Source organism: Elgaria multicarinata, chromosome 18, assembly GCF_023053635.1.
Source record: "Elgaria multicarinata webbii isolate HBS135686 ecotype San Diego chromosome 18, rElgMul1.1.pri, whole genome shotgun sequence".
Taxonomy (NCBI): Eukaryota; Metazoa; Chordata; class Lepidosauria; order Squamata; family Anguidae; genus Elgaria; species Elgaria multicarinata.
In genome coordinates, this window is record NC_086188.1 from 392,156 (window position 1) to 410,826 (window position 18,671).

An 18,671-nucleotide genomic window follows, 5' to 3' on the forward strand; every position below is an offset into this window, starting at 1 on the left:
CCGAGGGGAAGCAGAGCTCAGCGTTGGAGGAGCGCTTAAAAGAGCCGGTCCTTCACCTGGCCAAGTACCGGCAGATGTGATCAATTGTAACGCCAATTCATGGCAATGCACCAACGTCAAAGACCTTGTAGTGTGATACTTACTGTCATCAGCAGTAGGCAAATGGGACTCCACTCACGATCCAAGGGGCTTCTTTTGGCCCCTTCATCCGTGTCCATCCCTTCATCTCTACAAGTGTTAATTAATCCAGAATAACTACTAGCTCTCTCTTCTTCTTCTTCTTCTTCTTCTTCTTCTTCTTCTTCTTCTTCTTCTTCTTCTTCTTCTTTTAAAAAAGGGTTTGAATCCTGTCTTTCAGTCAGTGCAGAAAAACAGCCATGGGGCTGAGTAACACGACGCCTCGCCGGAAGAACGCCGGGGTTCCCCCAGCCCAGCATTCCAATGCCCACGCAGTGGCTGCCCGTGGGAAGCCCACAGAGCAGGGCACGAGCCCGACAGCAGCCTGCTGCCCGTGTCCCCCAGCGGCTGGCGTTCAGAGGGGCAATGCTGCTGCCGCTGGTGCTGGCTGGAGGGACCCTGGAGCCCTCTGGAGGGCGAGGAGCCGTGGGGAGGGTGGTCCTGCAGCCAGCGGCCTGATCCCCTTCCAAAGCTACCGCCCTGCGAGCGCCGGTGCCTTGCCAGGAGGCTGGAGGCTCCGTGGAAGCCACTGACCAGGCTGCTCTTTCCTCAGGTGATGAGACATGAGAACTCCGGCATTCTAGAGCTGGACGGGAAAGAGGTCTCCGTCTTCACGCCCTCCAAGCCCCGGGAGAAATGGCTTCGGAAGAGGACCCACGTCAAGCTCAGGGTGACTGACGGCAGCCCCCCTCCCTGCTCGGCCATGTATTTGACTCCCTCAAACACCACAAAAACATGACAACGAGCCATATTACGCACCCAACAGTATACATAACAATAGTTATTGGTAATGGCTTTACTTTTGCTTTAATTAAATTTTTCATTTTACATCACCGCAAAGACATTAAAAACATCAAGATTATATTATAACCAGAACATAAAAATAGTTATTCACAATAGCTTTATCTTGGTTATAATTAAATGTTTAATTTTATATCATCAAACAAAACAAAGACATCATAAAACTCTACATTATACAACCGATGCATTAAAAAAGAAGATGCGTAATGGCTTTAACTTTTTAAAATGGTTATTGTAATTTAACATCAACCTAAACAAAACCATTAGAAAATCCAAATGAGAATGGGAGTATTTCCATGACTCCACAAGGGGACACGTTAGGCACAGTGGTAGATGGGTGTGCAGAGGGGACTGTGGCTACGTGTGTGCCAGAGTGCCTTTCCACGCAAGGCTTTTATTGCGCGGTTGTGGTTGCTCACTCGTTCACGGTCGTTTCTGGGTCCTTTATACGACGGCGTCCTCCTCCAGGGCCTCTCCTGTGCTTTGCAACCATTATTGCGGGTTTCCACGCCCCCCCCCCCTTAACAGGGCAAATCTGGTATAGCCTTAATGGCTCCATTAAGCTTTCCGTGTGATTGCACAATTCCACTACGCCACATTGCCATCTGGTGGCTGTATAATGAAACATACAGGCAGAGAAAGAAAACCCCCAGGGGGGAAACAGCACCTGTAAAGAAGCCGCTCCTAATCCTGTACAGAATGCAGAAGCCCAGGTAAAGATGCAGGATAAAAGCCTCCCTGGCAGACATGCCCTGAGCTGAGAGCAATCGCTTTCATTCGCAATAGGCAACCTGAAACCCCCCTCAGACGTTTTTGGCTACCATTCCCATAATTCCTGGCCGTTGGCCATGCTGTCCGGGGCTTATTGGGGCGGTTGCCCCAAACATCTGCAGGGCTCCCGGTCGCCTGTCCCTGCCAGCTGCTGCTCCTCCTCGGCCTCAATCAATTTCTCCGTCGCTTTGGCTGCCCTTGCTGGAACCACGGGGCCTTCAGCCAGCAGGGTTCTGAGAGGCTGACTGAAGCGTGGTTCCTGAATCGTGACAATACACGTGCAGTGCGGCTGCTGCTCTTCCATGCTTCGGGGTTTTACTGCCTTCAGTGCCGGAGGAGCAGCAGGTGGGGGTCGCACACGCGGCCTGTCTCACGGGCTTCCCAGCGCAGCCTCTGGCCGGACCCTGTGCCAGCAGAGTGCAGGGCTGGATGGGCCTGTGGCCGGACCCAGCAGGACTCCTGCTCCTCTTCGCACTCCTGCCGTTTGATCGGCGCCACAAGGGAAAGGGGGGCTCCAGCAGTTCGTAAACAAACAACGATCCCACCCTTAAAGGCAGCCGAGAAAGACTGGCAGGCAGGCAACCGAGAGATCCCACTCTGCTGGGACGCATCTGCAGTTCCCTCTGGGCTGGCCGGTGAAATGCCCAACTCGCTTCCCTTCCGTTTGCAGAACGTGGCCGCCAACCACCGCATCAACGATGCCATTGCCAACGAGGACGGCCCCCAGCTGTTAACGGGAAGGTTTATGTACGGCCCCTTGGACATGGTCACGCTCACAGGGGAAAAGGTACGGTGTGGCGTCGGTCTGAGCTGACCCTGGTGGACGGAGGAGAGGCGAAGGGCTCTACGGCATTTTCTGTGTCACTGAAATTGAAATGTGGTCTGTGCTAAAGGCTTGTTTAAAACAAATTCGCTGATCAACATTGTTGGAATTAATCAGCTGTCTGAAACCAGATGTAACTCAGGAAGCAGCCATGTTTCATACAAACAGTGCTTGTTCCTAGTGAAGGAGCTGTTCAGTTCACAGGGACTGGTGAAGCAAAGACTCACCAAAGATTATCGCAAGTTCTTGATTTCCGTTTTTGCTATAGAGAAACTTAACATTTAGGCTCTTGCTTTGTGCCACAGGTGGACATTCACATAATGACACAGCCCCCATCAGGAGAATGGGCTTACTTTGACACGGAGGTCACCAATAGCAGTGGTAGGATTTCCTACGTTGTCCCAGAGAAGAGGCGGTTGGGGATCGGTGTCTATCCTGTCAAGATGGTGGTCAGGTGCGTCCCTCTGAGCGGTGGCACCTTGGCTTGTGCAGCCCGGGGGGGGGGGGCGGACGGGGGGAGGAACTGGGGCTGGGGCTTACGATTGTGGAGGGCGAGAAGCTGGACGGAGAACGTGTCAATTGATCAGTACCCCAAAAATATGGGTTTGGTATGAAGAGCGGTGACAAGGGCCGGATTAGACGAGATCCAAATATTTCTTTTTAAAAAATGAAACAAAAAGAAGAAAATCGCTGCAGGAGGGTCTGATTTGGGTTGCGACTGAGAGAAAGATGGCCAACTTTTCTCCCTCTCCAAGAATGCTAGAGCCCAACGGGGCCATGATCCCATGAAGCTGATCGGTGGGAGATTCCGGACAAGTAAAAGGAAGGACTTCTTCACACAGCACAGAGTTAAACTGTGGAACTCACTACCACAAGAATGTAGTAGTGATGGCCACCAAGTTAGATGTGTGTGGGTTTTTTTTTAAAAAAGGGAGTTAGATAAATTCCTGGAGGGAGAAGGCTCTCAGTGGCTCCTAGCCCTGAGGGCTCTGTGCCACCCCCAGTATCCGAGGCAGTATGCCTGTGTACATCAGCTGCTGGGGAACATGGGTGGGAAGGTGCTGTTGTTGTTGTTGTTATTTATTACATTTATATACTGCCCCATAGCCAAAGCTCTCTGGGCGGTGTGCAAAAGTTAAAAACAGTGAACATTAAAAAGAAATATACAAAATTTGAAACCATCAAAAGCATAAAATACAAACAAAAACAGACAATATCCCTTTAAAAACAACTATTCTGGGGCCACATATAGTCGTGCCTCGGATTAACCTCGTTGGCTACAATGCTGACCCTGCGCAAAGCATTTGCACCCGTGTCGTGCTTGTGGGTCCCTGGTCGACAGCCGGTCGGCCCCTGTGTGTGAACTGGGCCAGATGGACCCTGGGCCTGGCCCAGCCTCAGGGCTCTTGTGCTGTTCTGCCGTGGAACCCTAGACCAGCAGAGTGCTATAAGGCCAGCGGCTCCATGCAGGGATCCCCTCTTCTCCCCCATCTCCTCCTGCCCGGTTTTCCCGGTCAAACCTCTGCCACTTCGTCACCAGCTGTTGTTTGCCCCAGTCAGGGGAAATGTCTGGGCGCAATGAGAGTAAAGGTCTCACCGTTGCAGCTGCGGAGGACTCCGCCCGAATCAGGACCGCAGCGAGGGGAGAGTTGTTACAGCTCCCTCTATGCTTGGGTGGCACTGTGCTTACTCCAGAGTAAAACAGAAAAGCTGTGAAAACCACCCAATGATCAGGGGAAGAGGGAGGGCATTTGGGGACTCCCAGAAGGCCAGATTGGAACTGGGGTGGGAGGTGGGGAGGGAACTTGGCCAGCAGGCTTGAGGCTCATTCCCTGTGCGCGAGGGTTTCTGGCTCCCAAATGTTTAAGAAGGTCAACAACAAGCCTTCTCTCCCCACCCATGTTGGGTTGGGGTAATCGGGAGTGAGTGGAGAGAGAAAAGGTGGGGGCCATGCACTGATCCTGTAAGCAATACTTGCTCTGAGCCAAGGGTTTTAATTCTGCCGGGTGTGGGTGGGTGTCTGCCCTGAGCCACTCTTTTGCACCTAAGTCCAGATGGAGAACCCTGGAAACCAAAGCGAGTCTTGGAGACTGGCGTCTGCACTGGATGGACCATTTGGGCTAACGAAGCAGCGTTCTTCTCATGTTCTGTTAACAGGAGTTGAAGCGGAATTGTGCTTCTTGCGTTGGGAGAGGGAGTGGACGCTGGGAGCCTCAGCCATTGCTGTCCTCCCGAGGAATTTGCGCCCCACCTTTCCTCTCTGGCATGGAAGTGCCCCAGAACTGCTAACTCTAGAGCCAGTGTTCACTCCTCCTGCCTTTCTCTGCAGGGGTGACCACACGTACGCCGACAGCTACGTCACTGTCCTGCCCAAGGGGACAGAATTTGTGGTCTTCAGCATCGACGGATCCTTCGCAGCCAGCGTTTCGATCATGGGCAGCGACCCCAAAGTCCGAGCCGGAGCGGTCGATGTAGTACGGTACGAGGGCTGTGGGGCGGGCCTGGGTCTGAGGGGTTGCAGGGAAGTCCCTTTCTTTTGCCACCCCCCCCCCCCCCGCACCGTTGGGAACGGAGGAGGCGGAGGCTGCTCACGGGCTCCTGTTCGCTCCCTGACCTGGGGGTTTCTCCGGGATCGGTCCAGAGCCTCTGTTGAACAGAGAGACACACTTTGGCGGCCTGCAGGGGTGCGTTGTGTTCGTTCTCACCTTCAAATACATTTCTATCCCGCCTTTTCCCCTCTTGCAAGGAGCCCCAGGCGGATTACGTAATCCTCCTCCTCCTCCTCCTCCTCCTCCTCCTCCTCCATTTTGTCCTCAGAGCAAGCCTGTGCGGAGGTTAGGCTGAGAGGCCGTGACTGGCCCCGGTTCACCCAATCAGCTTCGTGGACCTCCCGGGCCCCAGCCCCGCGCTCCGGCTGCCGCACTGGCCTGGCTCGCTCTCATGCGCTTCTCCCCTGCCCTCCCTTCTCCACAGGCACTGGCAAGACCTCGGCTACCTCATCATCTACGTCACGGGCCGGCCGGACATGCAGAAGCAGCGGGTGGTGGCCTGGCTGGCGCAGCACAACTTCCCCCACGGGGTCGTCTCGTTCTGCGATGGGCTGGTCCACGACCCGCTGCGGCACAAGGCCAACTTCCTGAAGTCCCTCATCACAGACGTGAGTGGGGGCGGGGGGCGTGCGTGCGTGCGTGCGTGGCCTGCGTCCAAGCGGGAACCACCCCGAGGTCTCTCTCGGCATGAGCAGGGAGAACGTCTCTAGGCCGCAGGGCCTGGCGGGGGGCGGTGGAGGCCCTCGTGGACGGGGGGAGGAAGAGGCCTCTGGGGGGCTGCCTGGGGGGCCCTGGGGCGGAGATCCCAGGCATTGGGGGGGTGCAGTTTCATGCCTCAGCCTGGTTGTTTAGGGTTGCCGTTGATATTTTGGTTCTACCTTCAAGGGCTGCCTAGAAATAATTTTAGATCAAAAGGTTGTATGTGGTTGTATTCTAATGAATAATTGTTATAGCTGTTTTAAATTTTGTATGTTTTGAGTTTATTGTAAGTTGCTTTGAGCCTTCTTTTAAAAAGCTACCTTAAGAAATTCGGTGGTGATTCGATGGTGGTGGTGGTGGTGATAGCAAGTGGACGGCTCCGGGCCTTGGAGAACTACAGCCCTCATAAAAGCAGGCCGCACAGACGTAGCCTTCTTGGGCTTCCTTTTTTCAATAAAGGGAAACCCCAGAATGCCGCGGGGGCGGTGTGGGTGGGCTTCTCATCACCTTGACCGTCGCAGGCGAGACTGTGGAGGAGGGCCGGAGAGGGCCAGGCGGAGAGTCGCGGGGAAGAGGCCGCTCCTGAAGTTGCAGCCGGCCGGAGGCTGAGGCTAAGCGGGGCGTGGTGCCGCCTCCCTGCTCTGCCACGGCAGAGGCTCCTTCCATAAGCATCCTTCCAGGGCGCTCCCGCGTGGAGCTGGCCTCTCCCAGGGAAGCCCTTTGCCGCTGGCTCTCTTCTTCGAACCAGCCCCCAGCTGGGATGGCTGGTTCCATCTGAGAGAACCTCCAGACCTGCAGGAGCTTCCCTCTGGGCGTGAGGAGCGCCATGAAGCCCGGCAGTGCTGGTGCTCCCCACAGTGAGTGCTTTGAAGAGGAGACGGCCGAGGCTCAAGACGGCCGTTCCCGAGCAGGAGGAGGAGGCTGTGGCCGGCACTCCCGGCATTCTTTTCCTGCCGGGGAGGCTGGGACTCTGAGTTGCATCCTTCCCAGTGGGGAAGCGCTGAAGCTACAACTGCCCCCGCTTTCCTCCACCTCCCCTGGAGTATGTCGCTGGGTCACCTTGGAGCAGGCAGGGGAGGTAGCTTGCAGGGTCAGGGCGACGGCTGGCCCTGCTGGTGGGCGTTCGAGGAAGGCCGCTCCTCTCGAGGAGCACTTCTCCGTGGAGCCCCGCATCATTCCAACTCCTGCACGAGGTGTCCTGCGATGTGTGGAGCGGTGTGGGGTTTTAGGGCGCCTGGCATCAATTTACGGTTGGCTTCCCTCCTCCCTGTAGCTCGACATGAAGATCCATGCGGCCTACGGATCCACAAAGGACGTCTCGGTCTACACCGCCATCAACCTGCCGCCTCCACAGATCTACATTGTGGGCCGGCCGACCAAGAAGTTACAGAACCATTGCCAGGTAAAGGTTCTTGGGTTCACGGTGGGAGACGGATCCCCGTGAAGCCTGTGGCTGTGGGGGGAACCTGTCCGAGGCCTGGCGCTCTGCAGCTTCCTTCTCAGGGGGGCAACGCTCTCAGAACTCGGAATGTGCCCACCGGCCCAGGGAGGCCGGAGAGCCCCGTGCGGACGGGTCGTCTGCATCCACCTCCGTTGACGTGTGAAACGGCAGCTGTGCAATCGCCCTCAGCTGCGGCAGCCGAGGGCATCTTTGCGCTCCGATCGAGGCGTCTCAACGCTGAGCCGGCTTTGCTTCTCGTTCGCAGTTCATCACGGAGGGCTACGCAGCCCACTTGGCCCAGCTGGAGTACACCCATCGCTCCCGGCCCGCCAAGAACACCACCCGCATGGCCCTGCGGAAAGGCAGCTTCGGCCTCCCGGGCCAGGCCGAGTTCCTGCGCAAGAGGAACCACCTGCTGCGCACCATCTCCTCTCAGCCCCCGGCCCCCGGCGGCCCCCGGCCGGAGCGGACCCAGAGCCAGTCGGAGAGCAGCCGGGAGAGAGAGCGGGAGCGCAGCCAGCGGAGCCTGAGCGTGGCCACGGGCTGCTGGGGGCGGAGCGGCGGGGCCGCCAGACTCGAGCCAGGGGCCTTGGGGCCCAAGTAGAGCCGGCCGCCTGGCAACAGCGGGCAGCTGCAGGCGCCCGTGGCGGCGGCAGGAGGAGCCAAGGGGCCCGGGAGGCCTGCCGCGCAGCGGGGCAAACACGGTGCTACCCGTCGCCCGTGAAGCGGCCAGGGCTGATGGAGGGACTTCCTTCCTTCCTTTCCACGCGAGGCGGGCGGGCCGGCCGGCCCTGAGGGCAGGGGAGCTGCCAGGTTTGCGGCCCACTAGCCGCCGGGAGGGCTGCCTTTTCGGGCCTTGGAGAGGCCAGGCCAGAGGATCCGCCTCCTCTTCCTCCTGCCCCCACCTCCTTTTCTGATCCAGGTTTAGCGACTGTAAATATCTGCCTCCTCCGCTTCTTAGCCATCCGTCAAAGATGCAACGGGGGGTGGGGGGTGGGCAGGGGGGACCACAATGCCACGTGGTGGTGGGATTTGACAGATGGGGGGCTCGTGTGGGTTGGCCTGGGTATCCTGATGGGGAAACGCCGCTGGGTGATGCCACTTTAACAACACCATTTGCCTGCGTTTGTGGCATCTGGAGGCTCAGGGCGCTCCGGACCGGTCCACGTTGGAGCACAGAGCAGCCGTCTCAGCAGACCCTTCGCAGAGGCGCCTTCAAAGCCGTTGGTATTATCAGAAGGGAATTCGATGGACTGGTTATCGGTTTCTGTTTTTTAAACAAAGCAAAGCAAATCTCTTTTTTCTTTTTCTTTTAAAGGAAACCAAAGCAGGTTTTTGGAAGCTGGTGCATTGCACCGATTCAGGAACAGAGCAGGAGTGCTTTGAGGGGCTGCAGAGCTTCTGCCCCTTAACGGTGATGGTGGAGGGGCAGGGGGGGAGGAGAGGATTTGGGCCGTTTTCCAAGCATTGCTCATCTACAGACGCTGCTTGGGAAAGTGCCCCCCAGTCCGGTGGGAAGCAGCCGGGAAGCAGAGGGCAACATTTGCTCAGCATAAACAATTGGCCAGGCCCGAATTCTCCCCCTGCCCCACCCGCCCGCCCCCGCCACCATTTTGCTTCTGTTTCTGGTCCCTTAGGAAGGAGTCGTTCCTCCTTTCCAACCTTGGTAACAGCTTTTGACAGAGGACCTAAACTTGCTTCCTTTTTCACTGTAGTTCTGCAACTGTAAAACCTCATTGTTCTCGTTTGTTTTGCACTGATAATGTTTGGACAGGCAGCCAGTTGCTCTTTCATCAAGCCTCCCTCCCTCTTTATGGAGCAGGACAGTGAAATGTTGCTAAGCCAGGGGGTGCCGGCCTGCCCACCCACGCTTGGGGAGAGGAAGAAACAAAAGCACACGAGGCCTGGCTTCCCCGGCCTGGTGCCCTCCAGAAGTTTTGGACTGCACCTCCCAGAATTCCTAGCCACTGGCCTTGCTGGCTGGGGCTGCTGGTGGAATTTGAAGTCCAAAGCCTCTGGAGGGCACCAGGTCGGGGGGGGGGGGGGCTGCACTGTGGAAGGGAGCCAAGTTGTTCAGACCAGCCAGGGACTGTATTTTTTTTTTAAGCGTAAGGCTCTGTCTTGAAATGTCTGTAGCTTGTCTTCGCACAGGAGTTTCGGGTTTGATGGATTTGTTGCTGAATGGGCAAGGCTCTGTGAGCCGCCGTGGCTGTGTGGCCTTCCCCAGCCCTGGCCAGTTTCAAAGGGGGCTCTCTTGCGTCACCGTGCCCCCTTGATTGGCCATTTTAGAGGAGGTGGTTGGAGGGGGAGGGGGAGGGCCTCCCAGAAAGGGTCCTGCAAAATCCCCCCCCCCAATATGTCAGGACTCGGAAGGCCCCACCGTTGCCAAGGTCCCTTCCGATACGGGCTGTGCCCGGAGGAGGAAGGGGGGCAGCAGCAGCCGTTCGCCAAATGCCGGCCTTGGGCCTTTCCTGCCTTTGGGGTTCTGGCATTTTTATATCGGTGCCACCGCCATTGCCCTCCCCCGTCCCCCTGCCCCGTCCTCCTCTCCCCCCTCTGGCCATTTGTCCCACTTTCTACTCTCCCGGCTCTTCCTTCTGGGTGAAGCAGGTCCTTTTTAGATCGGTGGCGGCGGCAGCTTTGTTTTCTTCCCGTCCCCTTTTGATGCCAAGACTCGCAGCACTGTGAACTCTGCCGCCTCTTTCAAAAGCCACCTCGAGGCTTCAACGCCTCGTCTGGGAACATTCGCGTCCTCCTGGGCCCGCCGGCCAGGCTGGAGCGCCACGTTCCAAATGGCTTCTCCTAGAAGGGAACGATCCACTCGGGGGGGGGGGGGGTTCGCTTCGCCCGGACAGCTGCTACTCTTGAAAAGAAGCTCCCGACTCCCGACGGATCTCAACGGCTTAGGTAGCCATACCGCACGATTCTAAGCCGCTTGTCTCGGACAAAACCAACAAGAAGATCCTGGCAGGTTTTTGCTACTTAAAAACAACAACAAACTCCGTTGGCTTCCCTTTCTGTTCATTCAGCCTAATTCTTTGTGAAAACATACATCGAAAACTCACGAGAGGGTGTGGGGTGAACACGGATTGCGTTATAGCTCTTTGCTAGCGGAGTATGGCTCTTCACGTGGCCCGTGCAAGTCTCCGTGGGTTCTGTACACGTTTACCAGACCTTCATCGCAAAAGAGACAAGAGGGGCCCCCGATCTGGGCTTGGCCTGCACTAATTCCACCGTTCCTCTCCACAGAGATCACGATCCGAGGCGTGACACGTGTGCGTTCTCCGTCGGCAGGCGACAAGCTCGAGGTCTCCTTTTTATGATGTGCATGTATGTAGATGGCATAAAACAACGGACCTTGAAAAGCTGGGGAGGGGAGGCGGTGGGGATATATGCCATGAAAGTAATTTATTTTATGTAAAGAAACTATGCCTTGAGGGAAAGAAGCCGTCCGTGTTTATTACCACCCCCAAATCTGCCTTTCCCCTGCCCCCCACCCCTCTGGGAGTTCCAGCGTTATGGACCAAGCTCGAAGTACCTGTCAAAGGGTGCAAAGGCCCGTCTTCTCCATGCCTCTCGTCACTCCTCTTTGCAGCCAGCCCGTTAGCATGGTCGCCATTGCCCCGTGCGCTCACGACCGTGGCCAGCCTTCCCTTCTTGTCCAGCCGTTCACCCCATTTCTTTTCCACACGGCCCTTTCCTGCTCTGGCAGATTAAAAGCCTCTCAGGGGGGCTCCCAAAGAGAGCATCCCTGCCCAGAGGGCCTCTCACAGCTCCTCCGTTCTTTTTCTCCTTAGCGGGTTTTCCATGGCAAGACAGAGGGTGGAAGCAGCCGTGGAGAAACCGGGTGGGGGGGGGGGGGGCGGCGGAAGACGGCGTGCCCTGGGCCCCTTGGGAAGTGCCGTGGGCGGGGTGAAGGTGGCGTGGTCAGAGCCAGCCTTTCGCCCCACTGTTCTGTGCCACTGCAGTCACACCGGGTGCTGTGGGCACGTGGGGAGGTGCCAGAGCAGGTTTGGTTTTGTGCCTTTTCAGCGCCCCTCTGGGACACCCGCGTCCTGCCCTGGGCCCTTCGTGTACGTCCCCCGTTGTGGTGGTGTTCCAGATTTTGAAACCTGAACTTACTGCTCTCTAGAATCCAACAATCACAATGGATCTGCTTGAGGGCTCTTCTTTTTTTCTGGAATGAATTCCACAAGACGCATTTTAGAGGCAAAATGGTTAATCCCTCCCTTCCCAACAATTTGCAAATGCAGAGGAGTGATTTGGGGGGATCTGGAGCCGTTTTTGCCAACCCTGTGATAAAGCGGGATCTCAGCAGGTCCATGCTGTCGAAGTCTGGATTCCACCCAGTAGGTCTTGCAGGTGATCCAGACTCTGGCGTGGTTTCCTTTCTCGGAGGGCGGCGTCCCCAAGGACAGGCGTGGTCAAAGGCCAGGTTCCTGGGCGCTCATCTGCCCTTGGGGTCCAGGCTGTCCAGCCTGCCCATGTAATCAGAGGGCGTGCCTGAGGAGCTGTGCCGGCCTGGGCCTAGTCCGTTCCCGGACGGACGCAGGGTCACCTGGCAGCTTCCATCTAGGCCCACCTGGGTGAGGGTGCTCCTAGGCCATCTTTCCCAATAAGGCTGCTCCTTATCACTTCGTGTTGGGCCAGATGGTCAGCACCTTTTGACAAAAACATTTAGATCTTTTGAAGACCATTGACAGCGCCCTAAAGCTCGGTCGAGGGAAGCCCACTGCCAGAGGAGCTGTGAAGGGAACCGCCTCTCCTCCGGCCGGCGCTATCCTGCACCCGCTGAAGCGGAGCCCCCCTCTTGGTCAGGCGTCTTTTGCCACGGCTGCGTGTGCCTGGAGCACCCCCTCTTTTCTGCCCCCCAGGCGTCCTCTCCCCGGCTCTTACCATTGCACATTCAGCCATGTTCATTGGGTTGAACCGGGGGTTGTGGGGGGCAAAGAGCTTTAAGGAAACGGATAGAAACCTTCTAGGCTATTTGTTCAGAGGTAGAAAGGCACAGCTGAGAAGCCCAGAGGCCAGCTGGGCACCTGTGGGGTCATCTTTTCGTTACCGTCTTTTGTGTGTGCATGACTGGGCCGACCTCCTCGCTCTTGTACGTGACAGCCCTCTCCCCCGACCCCAGACCCCCGCCCTTGCTGTTACTGCCGCCTTGCCCTGCCCGGGTGTGCTTTGTGTATGGTTATCACTTGTTCGTTAACACCAATTAAAAGAAATGGGAAGGCTGCCCTGCTGTGTTTGCTTCTTCACCAGAGCTTTGAGCGTGACGGGCACATGCCTGAAGAGCTTGCGCAAGGGCCCTGCAGGGCGGGACCAAAGGCTGGCCCTGGCCCGGCCTTCCACGTCCACATTAGGCGGCAGCTTTGGGGGAGCCCACGAGCACCTCTCCCATGAAGGAGGCTGCAGAGAAAGGTTTCCTCAGGGGGAGGGGGAACTAGGAATGGGCTTTTCAGTGCAAGGGCTTGTGAGTTTGCTGCTGGCACTGAACACAGATGCCTGTGCCCCGAGCACGCACACACACACCCCGGCCTCGCTCCTCAATTCTTCTTGGAGCACCATTTTGCACCTGGCTCCAGCTGGTAGACCTCCAGGTTCTAGTTTTTAAAAAACCCAATAAAGGAGATCTTCCAAGCCTCGAGCCCAGCCCACCCACCCCCACTTTCACATCGTAGTTGACCTGGGAAACAGCCCCATTTCTCAGCCAGCCACCCCCCCCCCCCGCCATGTTGGACGGGAGATTCCCTCAGACAGAGGAGGTGCTTCACACGGAAAGGCGTCTGCATGTGCTTTATTGGACAGTCTGCGCAACCGTTGCATCAGCCTCCCGTGTCGGCGCTCTCAGTCGTGCAGTGAGGTGGGATTGGTTATCTGAACTGTCACAGCCTGGATAGCGGCAGCTGCCACAGAGTGGGGGCTACAGACCCCACACCTTTTACGGCCTAAATCAAGCCGAAGCGGGGGGCCTTCTGTTAGGACCGGCGGAAGGAAGCGAAGCGAAGCGGTGGCCTCGCTGTTCGTGGCCGTGGCTTTGCTGGGTTGCGCCCTCACAACCTCTTGGCAATACTTGACAATGCTTTCTGGGCCAGTTCCTTAAGATCACCCTTGAGACAAACTCCAACTTGGATTCTGTTTTTCAAGGGATGGCAGATGAACAAGAGGCCGTGACGAACCTGGACCCCACACCAGCAGGTCAGGCTGCTGTTCACCAGGGGTGCCTCTTTGGGAGGCGGGCTCCTCAATCCCCCGGTTGCAGAGCAGCTTTCTCTGTGCTGATGCTCTCCAGCTGTGCTGGATCCTCCTAGCAGTTGTAGTCTGACACATCTGGAGGGCACCAAGTTGAGAAAGGCCTTCGTAAAGGGGGCCCTCCGGGTGGGACTTCAGCCCAAGCAGGAGCTGGGAATGGGAGGAGGCTGTGGGCGTTGGGGGCCTCCCGGGAAAGACAACAGAAGCCGGCCCCTTAATGAACGACAGTGTGGGCGACTGGCGTGGCGCTGCTGGAGTGTGGGCCGAGGAGCCGTCTCTTAAGGCTTCGGCCGGCTTGCGACGTGCGAGCGGCACGGGCAGCATCTGTGTCTTCTGGAAACAAGGACACCTCAAGGACGTGCATGTCTGTACAGGCGGCAGGGTGAGTCCGTGTCAAAGCACAGTCCAGGGCTGAACCGCTGGTGGGCCTCCTGTCCTCGTGTGACATGGCCACTGGCCACTCTGGCCAACGGGGCTGCCAGCCTGGATTGGCTTGAGGACCCGACCAGGCCTCCGTGCCATCCCTGCTGACTGTGGGAGAGCCAGGCCCTCTGCCCTGAGGCAGAGGCTGGGTGGCGCCGCTCAGACTGAAGAGGCAGGAAAGCTGAGGTGGCGCACCGGAGCGGAGCGGCCTGGAGTGCTCCTCACGGGCATCCCTGAAGCTTCAGCGTCTCTGCGAGCACAGCCGGAGCGGAACTCGGGGAGAGCGGCAGGCCTGCACCAGGGGCCATGATCGGGCCAGGGCCTGCAGGCCACTGCCGGACCCATCCTGGCGGAACCCGAGAGCCAGAAAGGCCCCAGGCATGTGCTGGGGTGGCAGGTGGTTCCCAGGGACTTCTGCTCTGTGGCCAGACCTCAGAAATGCCCGCTAGCAAATGCCCGGGGCTGCCACTGAACCGCGCTCTCCCAGGAAGCCGAGCCCAGCAGGACCTCGGTCGGAATCCTCCACACCAGGCAGGTTTCGCCCGGACATTGCGCTGCATCTGCCTGCCTGTGGGTCGAGGGGCCCTCCTTCCGGCCAGGCACTCGTTGCTTTCCGTCCATCCACTCCCCTCGACTTTGGAAGAGCTCCGTTCCGGTTTCTCTAAGAGGAAGCGAGCTGCCAGACATGACCAGAGAGCCTCGGGGGGGGGGGGTCCCTGAGGAGGGGGGGCTAGAGCAAGACGTGCATCAGGTGATGGCAGGCACCGGTGGTCCGGCCTCTCTCCTGGCATCCTCCCACATGTTTGTCCGTGGAGTGCTGATGTCTTAAGGACAAAAGGGCCCTGAGCCTGTTTCCAGCAAGGCCTTTGCAGGTGGGCAGAAACCCGTCTTTGGCACGCCGGCGGGAGGCCGGCTGGTTACTGCAGCATCCCTGTCCTCATCTGGAAGGAAAGGCCGTCTCCCCGGGTGGCTTGCTGTGAAGGGAGAAGCAACACAGGTCGTTACAAAAGCAGAGGAACTCTGGTTGGTAAGGCCTCGCCCCTTCTTCTTGTAGGAGTCAGAGAGAAGCTCAGCTTTCTTTGGGGAGCGGAGGCTTGTAGCCCTCATGACAGAAGAAAAGGTAACTGAAAATGGAGGCAAAACAGACTAAAAGCCTGTCGACCAGGTTGGTCTTGGGTGCAACTTCCGAGAGACTCCCGATGCTTAGAAGGTGCAGCAGCAGCAGCGTCCCCATCCTTGGCAGACCTTAACGCCCTCCTCAGCAGGGGACTGAAAAGCCTGGGGCTATCAAGTGACGGGAGCAGAGCAGAGTGGGCCCGCCTGGGAAAGTCTCCGCCACCCAAAAGCGTTGGAATGGTTCTGTCCCCCCGAAGCCCACCACAGCCCCACCGGGCGTCTAAACAGGCCCCAGATCACATCCCAGCCTTGTTTGATCCTGAGAGAATAAGGGAGCCACGTGCCTTGTTGATTTCCTTGTGCCTCTCCTTCGTCACAATCTCCTCGAGGATCTCGCCGTCTCCCTTAATAAGTCTGAAAGAGAAACATGGACAGGCTCGCAGGAGCACGGCGTTGGCACACCCTCCCGGTCTGGAGAGCAGTAGAGTGCCTGAGGCCTCGCTGGGAACAGGAGCGGGAGTGGCTGGCTGGTGCGGGGAGCAGGATGCTGACTGGGGGCACCTTTGGCGCGATCCAGCTGGGCTGCCCTTGCGTGCAGGAAGGGGCTTAAAGGTGAACGGAAAACACGTGGCGCTTCGTCTGTCAACTAGAGCTCCAGGAGTGTGTAGGCGCTTGCACGGATTTCCAGGGAGAACACGGACAGGGGAGAGAAAACCAGACCATCGGACTCCATAAAGGTACCCCAGAGACCCTCGACCCACCGCACCTCATCCTTCCTGTTTCCGGGTCAATGACTTTCCTGACCACACTCTGCCGGGCGTCCCATTCCTCTTTCGTCATTGGCTTCATGGCTTGGATGCGGGATTTCTGCTCATCCGTCAGGGCTGAAAGGCAGACCTCCGTCAGAAAAGGGCCCCAATCTCCTAACTCAGGGAGCCCCTATCTCCGCCCTGTCTCCCTGTCCCAGAGAGGAACGAGAGAGAGCCCACCCTTGCCTAGTGCCTTCCGACTGCACAGCACCGGGGTGAGGAATGCCCTGCTGCTCCCGGCACGCAGCTGGCAAATAGGAGCAGGAACGTGACTGGAGTGCCATCTAGGGCTTTTTAGAATTTCTGGCCTCAGGCTGTTCTTGTTAGCACGGATCCGTTGAGAACTAGGAGGCCGCTATGGCCAAACTTGGAGACGAGGCATCGCCGGGGCAGAAGAGATTTCAAGGTTCCCTCGACAGTAAAAAGCGAGCAAGCCCCCTCTTTATTTCTAGAACGTTTAATAAATAGGACTCAGTCCAAGGGCAAAGCAGCTGCAGCTGCCACCGTCTTCCTGGAGGTTGGAAAGACGGAGGCGGCTGTGGCTCCTTTGACGGGCGCTGCAAAGACCAGCACCGCCACAAGGGCCACCGCCATCGTCCCACTGGTCCCCAGGGCAGAACGCGGAGGCAACGGGCCGTCCGGAGGAACCCAGGGCCGGGCGATGCTGAAGACAGGGGAGTGGGTGGCCTCGGGAGGGCCACCACCCTCTCTGCCACTCTGGGCAGCCCAGGGGGTAGCTGTGCTCTTGGCCACTTGGGGCTAGTTGGGGCTTCTCTCCCGCAGCTCCCGATCGTACCCCCCCCCCACATCAATACCCAAACCCTCCTTGGTCATCCACCCCCTTACCCCCAAGCGCCATCCTTCTCTCGCGCTATTCTACCAAACCGCTCCCCTTTCTGTGGGACGGTGGACATGGCATGTGGGTGCGGATCGCATTGTCCGCCTCTCGTCACGTACGACGCCCCCCTTCCTTTGAGCAAGCCCCCCTAATCTTTAGCCACAGGCTTCTAGGTGGCCCTCGGCTCTTCAGCTTGCAGAATGCCGCTGAAGGGCCACCTAGACTCCCTCATGGTTTGCTCCAGGGGCTGTGCCCCGGCTGCCCCTGCCGCCTCACCTGGCCCGGGGTCTGCCCCCGTCTCCTTCTGCCACTGGTCCAGGGAGGGGCCAGGCAGCTCCTCTCCCCTCGGCTTCCCCTCTCCTTTCTCCCTCTCCTTCAGTTTCTTCTTTGCTTCCTTTTTGGCTTTCTTCTTCCTCCTCCTCCTCTTCCGCTTTTTATCTTTCTCTTTGGTCAGCTTCTTCTTGCTTTGCTTCCTCCGCTTGGGCTTGGGCTCGCCGTCACTGGATTCTTCCGGAGAAGAGGAGGAGGATCCAGAAGAGGAGGTGGTCTCGGAGGAGGAGGTGTTGCTGGCTTTTCTCCTCTTCTTCTCCTTTTTCTTCTTTTTCGCTGGAACCCCGCATTCATGAGAGATTAGCCGGGAAGGTCTGTCACATCACAACTACAGAACTGCCACCCCAGCAGGGAAAACGGAGGGGTGCTTCCTTCTAGTCCTGGACAGAGCCTGCTCTATCTGCAGGTGTTGTTAAGGGGGTGGGGTAGGGAGATGGAGCTCTCGTAGAGAAGTACTGTGCCTCCATGAAACTACAACTCCCAGAGTACCCTGCCTGTGGGAGGGGGGCTTTCTCACTCACGCCCTGCAGCTGTGCTGTGGGTGTGACTTCCCAAGGTCCTCTCTAACCCACTGTCCAACAAATTGTACAGGCAAAGATATTGATGTGCTACCTAAAAGGAAACACGTATGCTGCAAAAGCTGGCTTCCGGCATGGTTCATCCATGGCATACCTGAGGCACAAAGCTTTGCATTAAAAAAACCCCAAAAAACCCTCAAGTTTCTAGACCTGATGGTTCATTCTAGTACGAAGTTTTAAGAAAATGAAAGCACTGTGCGTTTAAACACTCAAGCCGTGGGAGGAACAGCTTCGCCCTGCAAATCTAGGCAAGAACGCTGCCTTCACCTAACAGGATGGGGGTGGGGATGGGGAGAGCAGCCGCAGTGAGCGGTGCTGCCCCCCTTCCTTCACCCCCGGGAGTCAAGGCCGCTGCTTTGGAAGGCCCCCCAACCCCCACCCACCCCTGGGCGCATCCTTACCTTCTTTGGCCGAGGCTGAGCTCATCCTGAGCCTGTGGGATTCGAGGGGCCTTTTGCTGGCAGGAGAGCGGCTCCTGCGGCCACGGCAGCCCTTGCTGCTCTTCCGCCTCTGCTTTGGCTGCTTGTCCTGCTCCTGCACGTCTTGCCTGCTCCGAGAGGCGCTCTGGCTCCTGCTCCGAGATCTCTTGCTCACCTGGCTGTGAGCCATTGCACCCTCTGTGCACCTGTGGCAGACGAGTGGATTATTTTTGTTTACTTTCAGGATGGCCATCACCAGTGGTCACTGCCCTGTCCTCAAAGATCGGCCCCAGTGCTGGTCTCATTCCAAACCACGGAACGAAGAAATGCTGTCAGCATAGAGGAGCCCCAGTAAGGGACATTATGCCTTGCAAAGAGAGCAGTTTATGACCCCCAACACAGGCTGCCCTCCTAGGGGTGGGTGGGTTCTTTTTATTGCACTTTTGGCTGCCTAGCTTCGTAGCCACCTCATGGAGTCGACTAATCGCTTTGTAGTCATTTGGATACTACTGGCTATCACATCACCCTGTAGCAAGGAGTTCCACCGGTTAATTCTCCGTTGGGCAACGAAGCCCTTCCTTCACCCTGACCCTCCTGCTCTAGTCCATGAACAAGCCTGCCGTAAGGAAGTTGCTAGCTTGAGCT

At 57.6% G+C, this 18,671-nt stretch overlaps 2 protein-coding genes across 6 annotated transcripts in view; one reads left to right on the forward strand and one right to left on the reverse strand.

The window, feature by feature from the left end:
- PITPNM2 (phosphatidylinositol transfer protein membrane associated 2) overlaps positions 1-7,917 on the forward strand; it is a 121,447-nt gene extending 113,530 nt beyond the window's left edge. For all 5 annotated transcript variants that reach the window (XM_063143756.1, XM_063143759.1, XM_063143757.1 and 2 more), the window contains 7 exons: positions 731-847; positions 2,420-2,536; positions 2,878-3,026; positions 4,902-5,051; positions 5,546-5,729; positions 7,094-7,222; positions 7,527-7,917. In XM_063143756.1, coding sequence (XP_062999826.1) covers positions 731-847; positions 2,420-2,536; positions 2,878-3,026; positions 4,902-5,051; positions 5,546-5,729; positions 7,094-7,222; positions 7,527-7,865 — 1,185 coding nt within the window. In that variant the 3' untranslated portion in view covers positions 7,866-7,917. The remainder of the gene's footprint in view (positions 1-730; positions 848-2,419; positions 2,537-2,877; positions 3,027-4,901; positions 5,052-5,545; positions 5,730-7,093; positions 7,223-7,526) is intronic.
- A 6,637-nt stretch (positions 7,918-14,554) lies between these two features.
- Positions 14,555-18,232, reverse strand: ARL6IP4 (ADP ribosylation factor like GTPase 6 interacting protein 4). Its single transcript, XM_063143735.1, has 5 exons — positions 18,009-18,232; positions 16,976-17,305; positions 15,819-15,936; positions 15,397-15,466; positions 14,555-14,910 (listed from the first exon to the last, which is right to left on the reverse strand). The coding sequence occupies exons 1-5, from the start codon at positions 18,214-18,216 to the stop codon at positions 14,854-14,856; spliced, it is 783 nt and encodes a 260-aa protein (XP_062999805.1). The 5' UTR covers positions 18,217-18,232; the 3' UTR covers positions 14,555-14,853.
- Positions 18,233-18,671: the final 439 nt, after the last annotated feature.

Excerpts from the sequence above, each read along its gene's own strand:
- ARL6IP4 (XM_063143735.1), bottom strand. The coding sequence starts at position 18,216 with ATGGCTCACAGCCAGGTGAGCAAGAGATCTCGGAGCAGGAGCCAGAGC. Across the intron at positions 17,306-18,008 it reads CTCAGCCTCGGCCAAAGAAG|CGAAAAAGAAGAAAAAGGAG; the intron begins GTAAGGATGCGC and ends GCGGGGTTCCAG. Across the intron at positions 14,911-15,396 it reads GGCACAAGGAAATCAACAAG|CAAGCCACCCGGGGAGACGG; the intron begins GCACGTGGCTCC and ends CTCCCTTCACAG.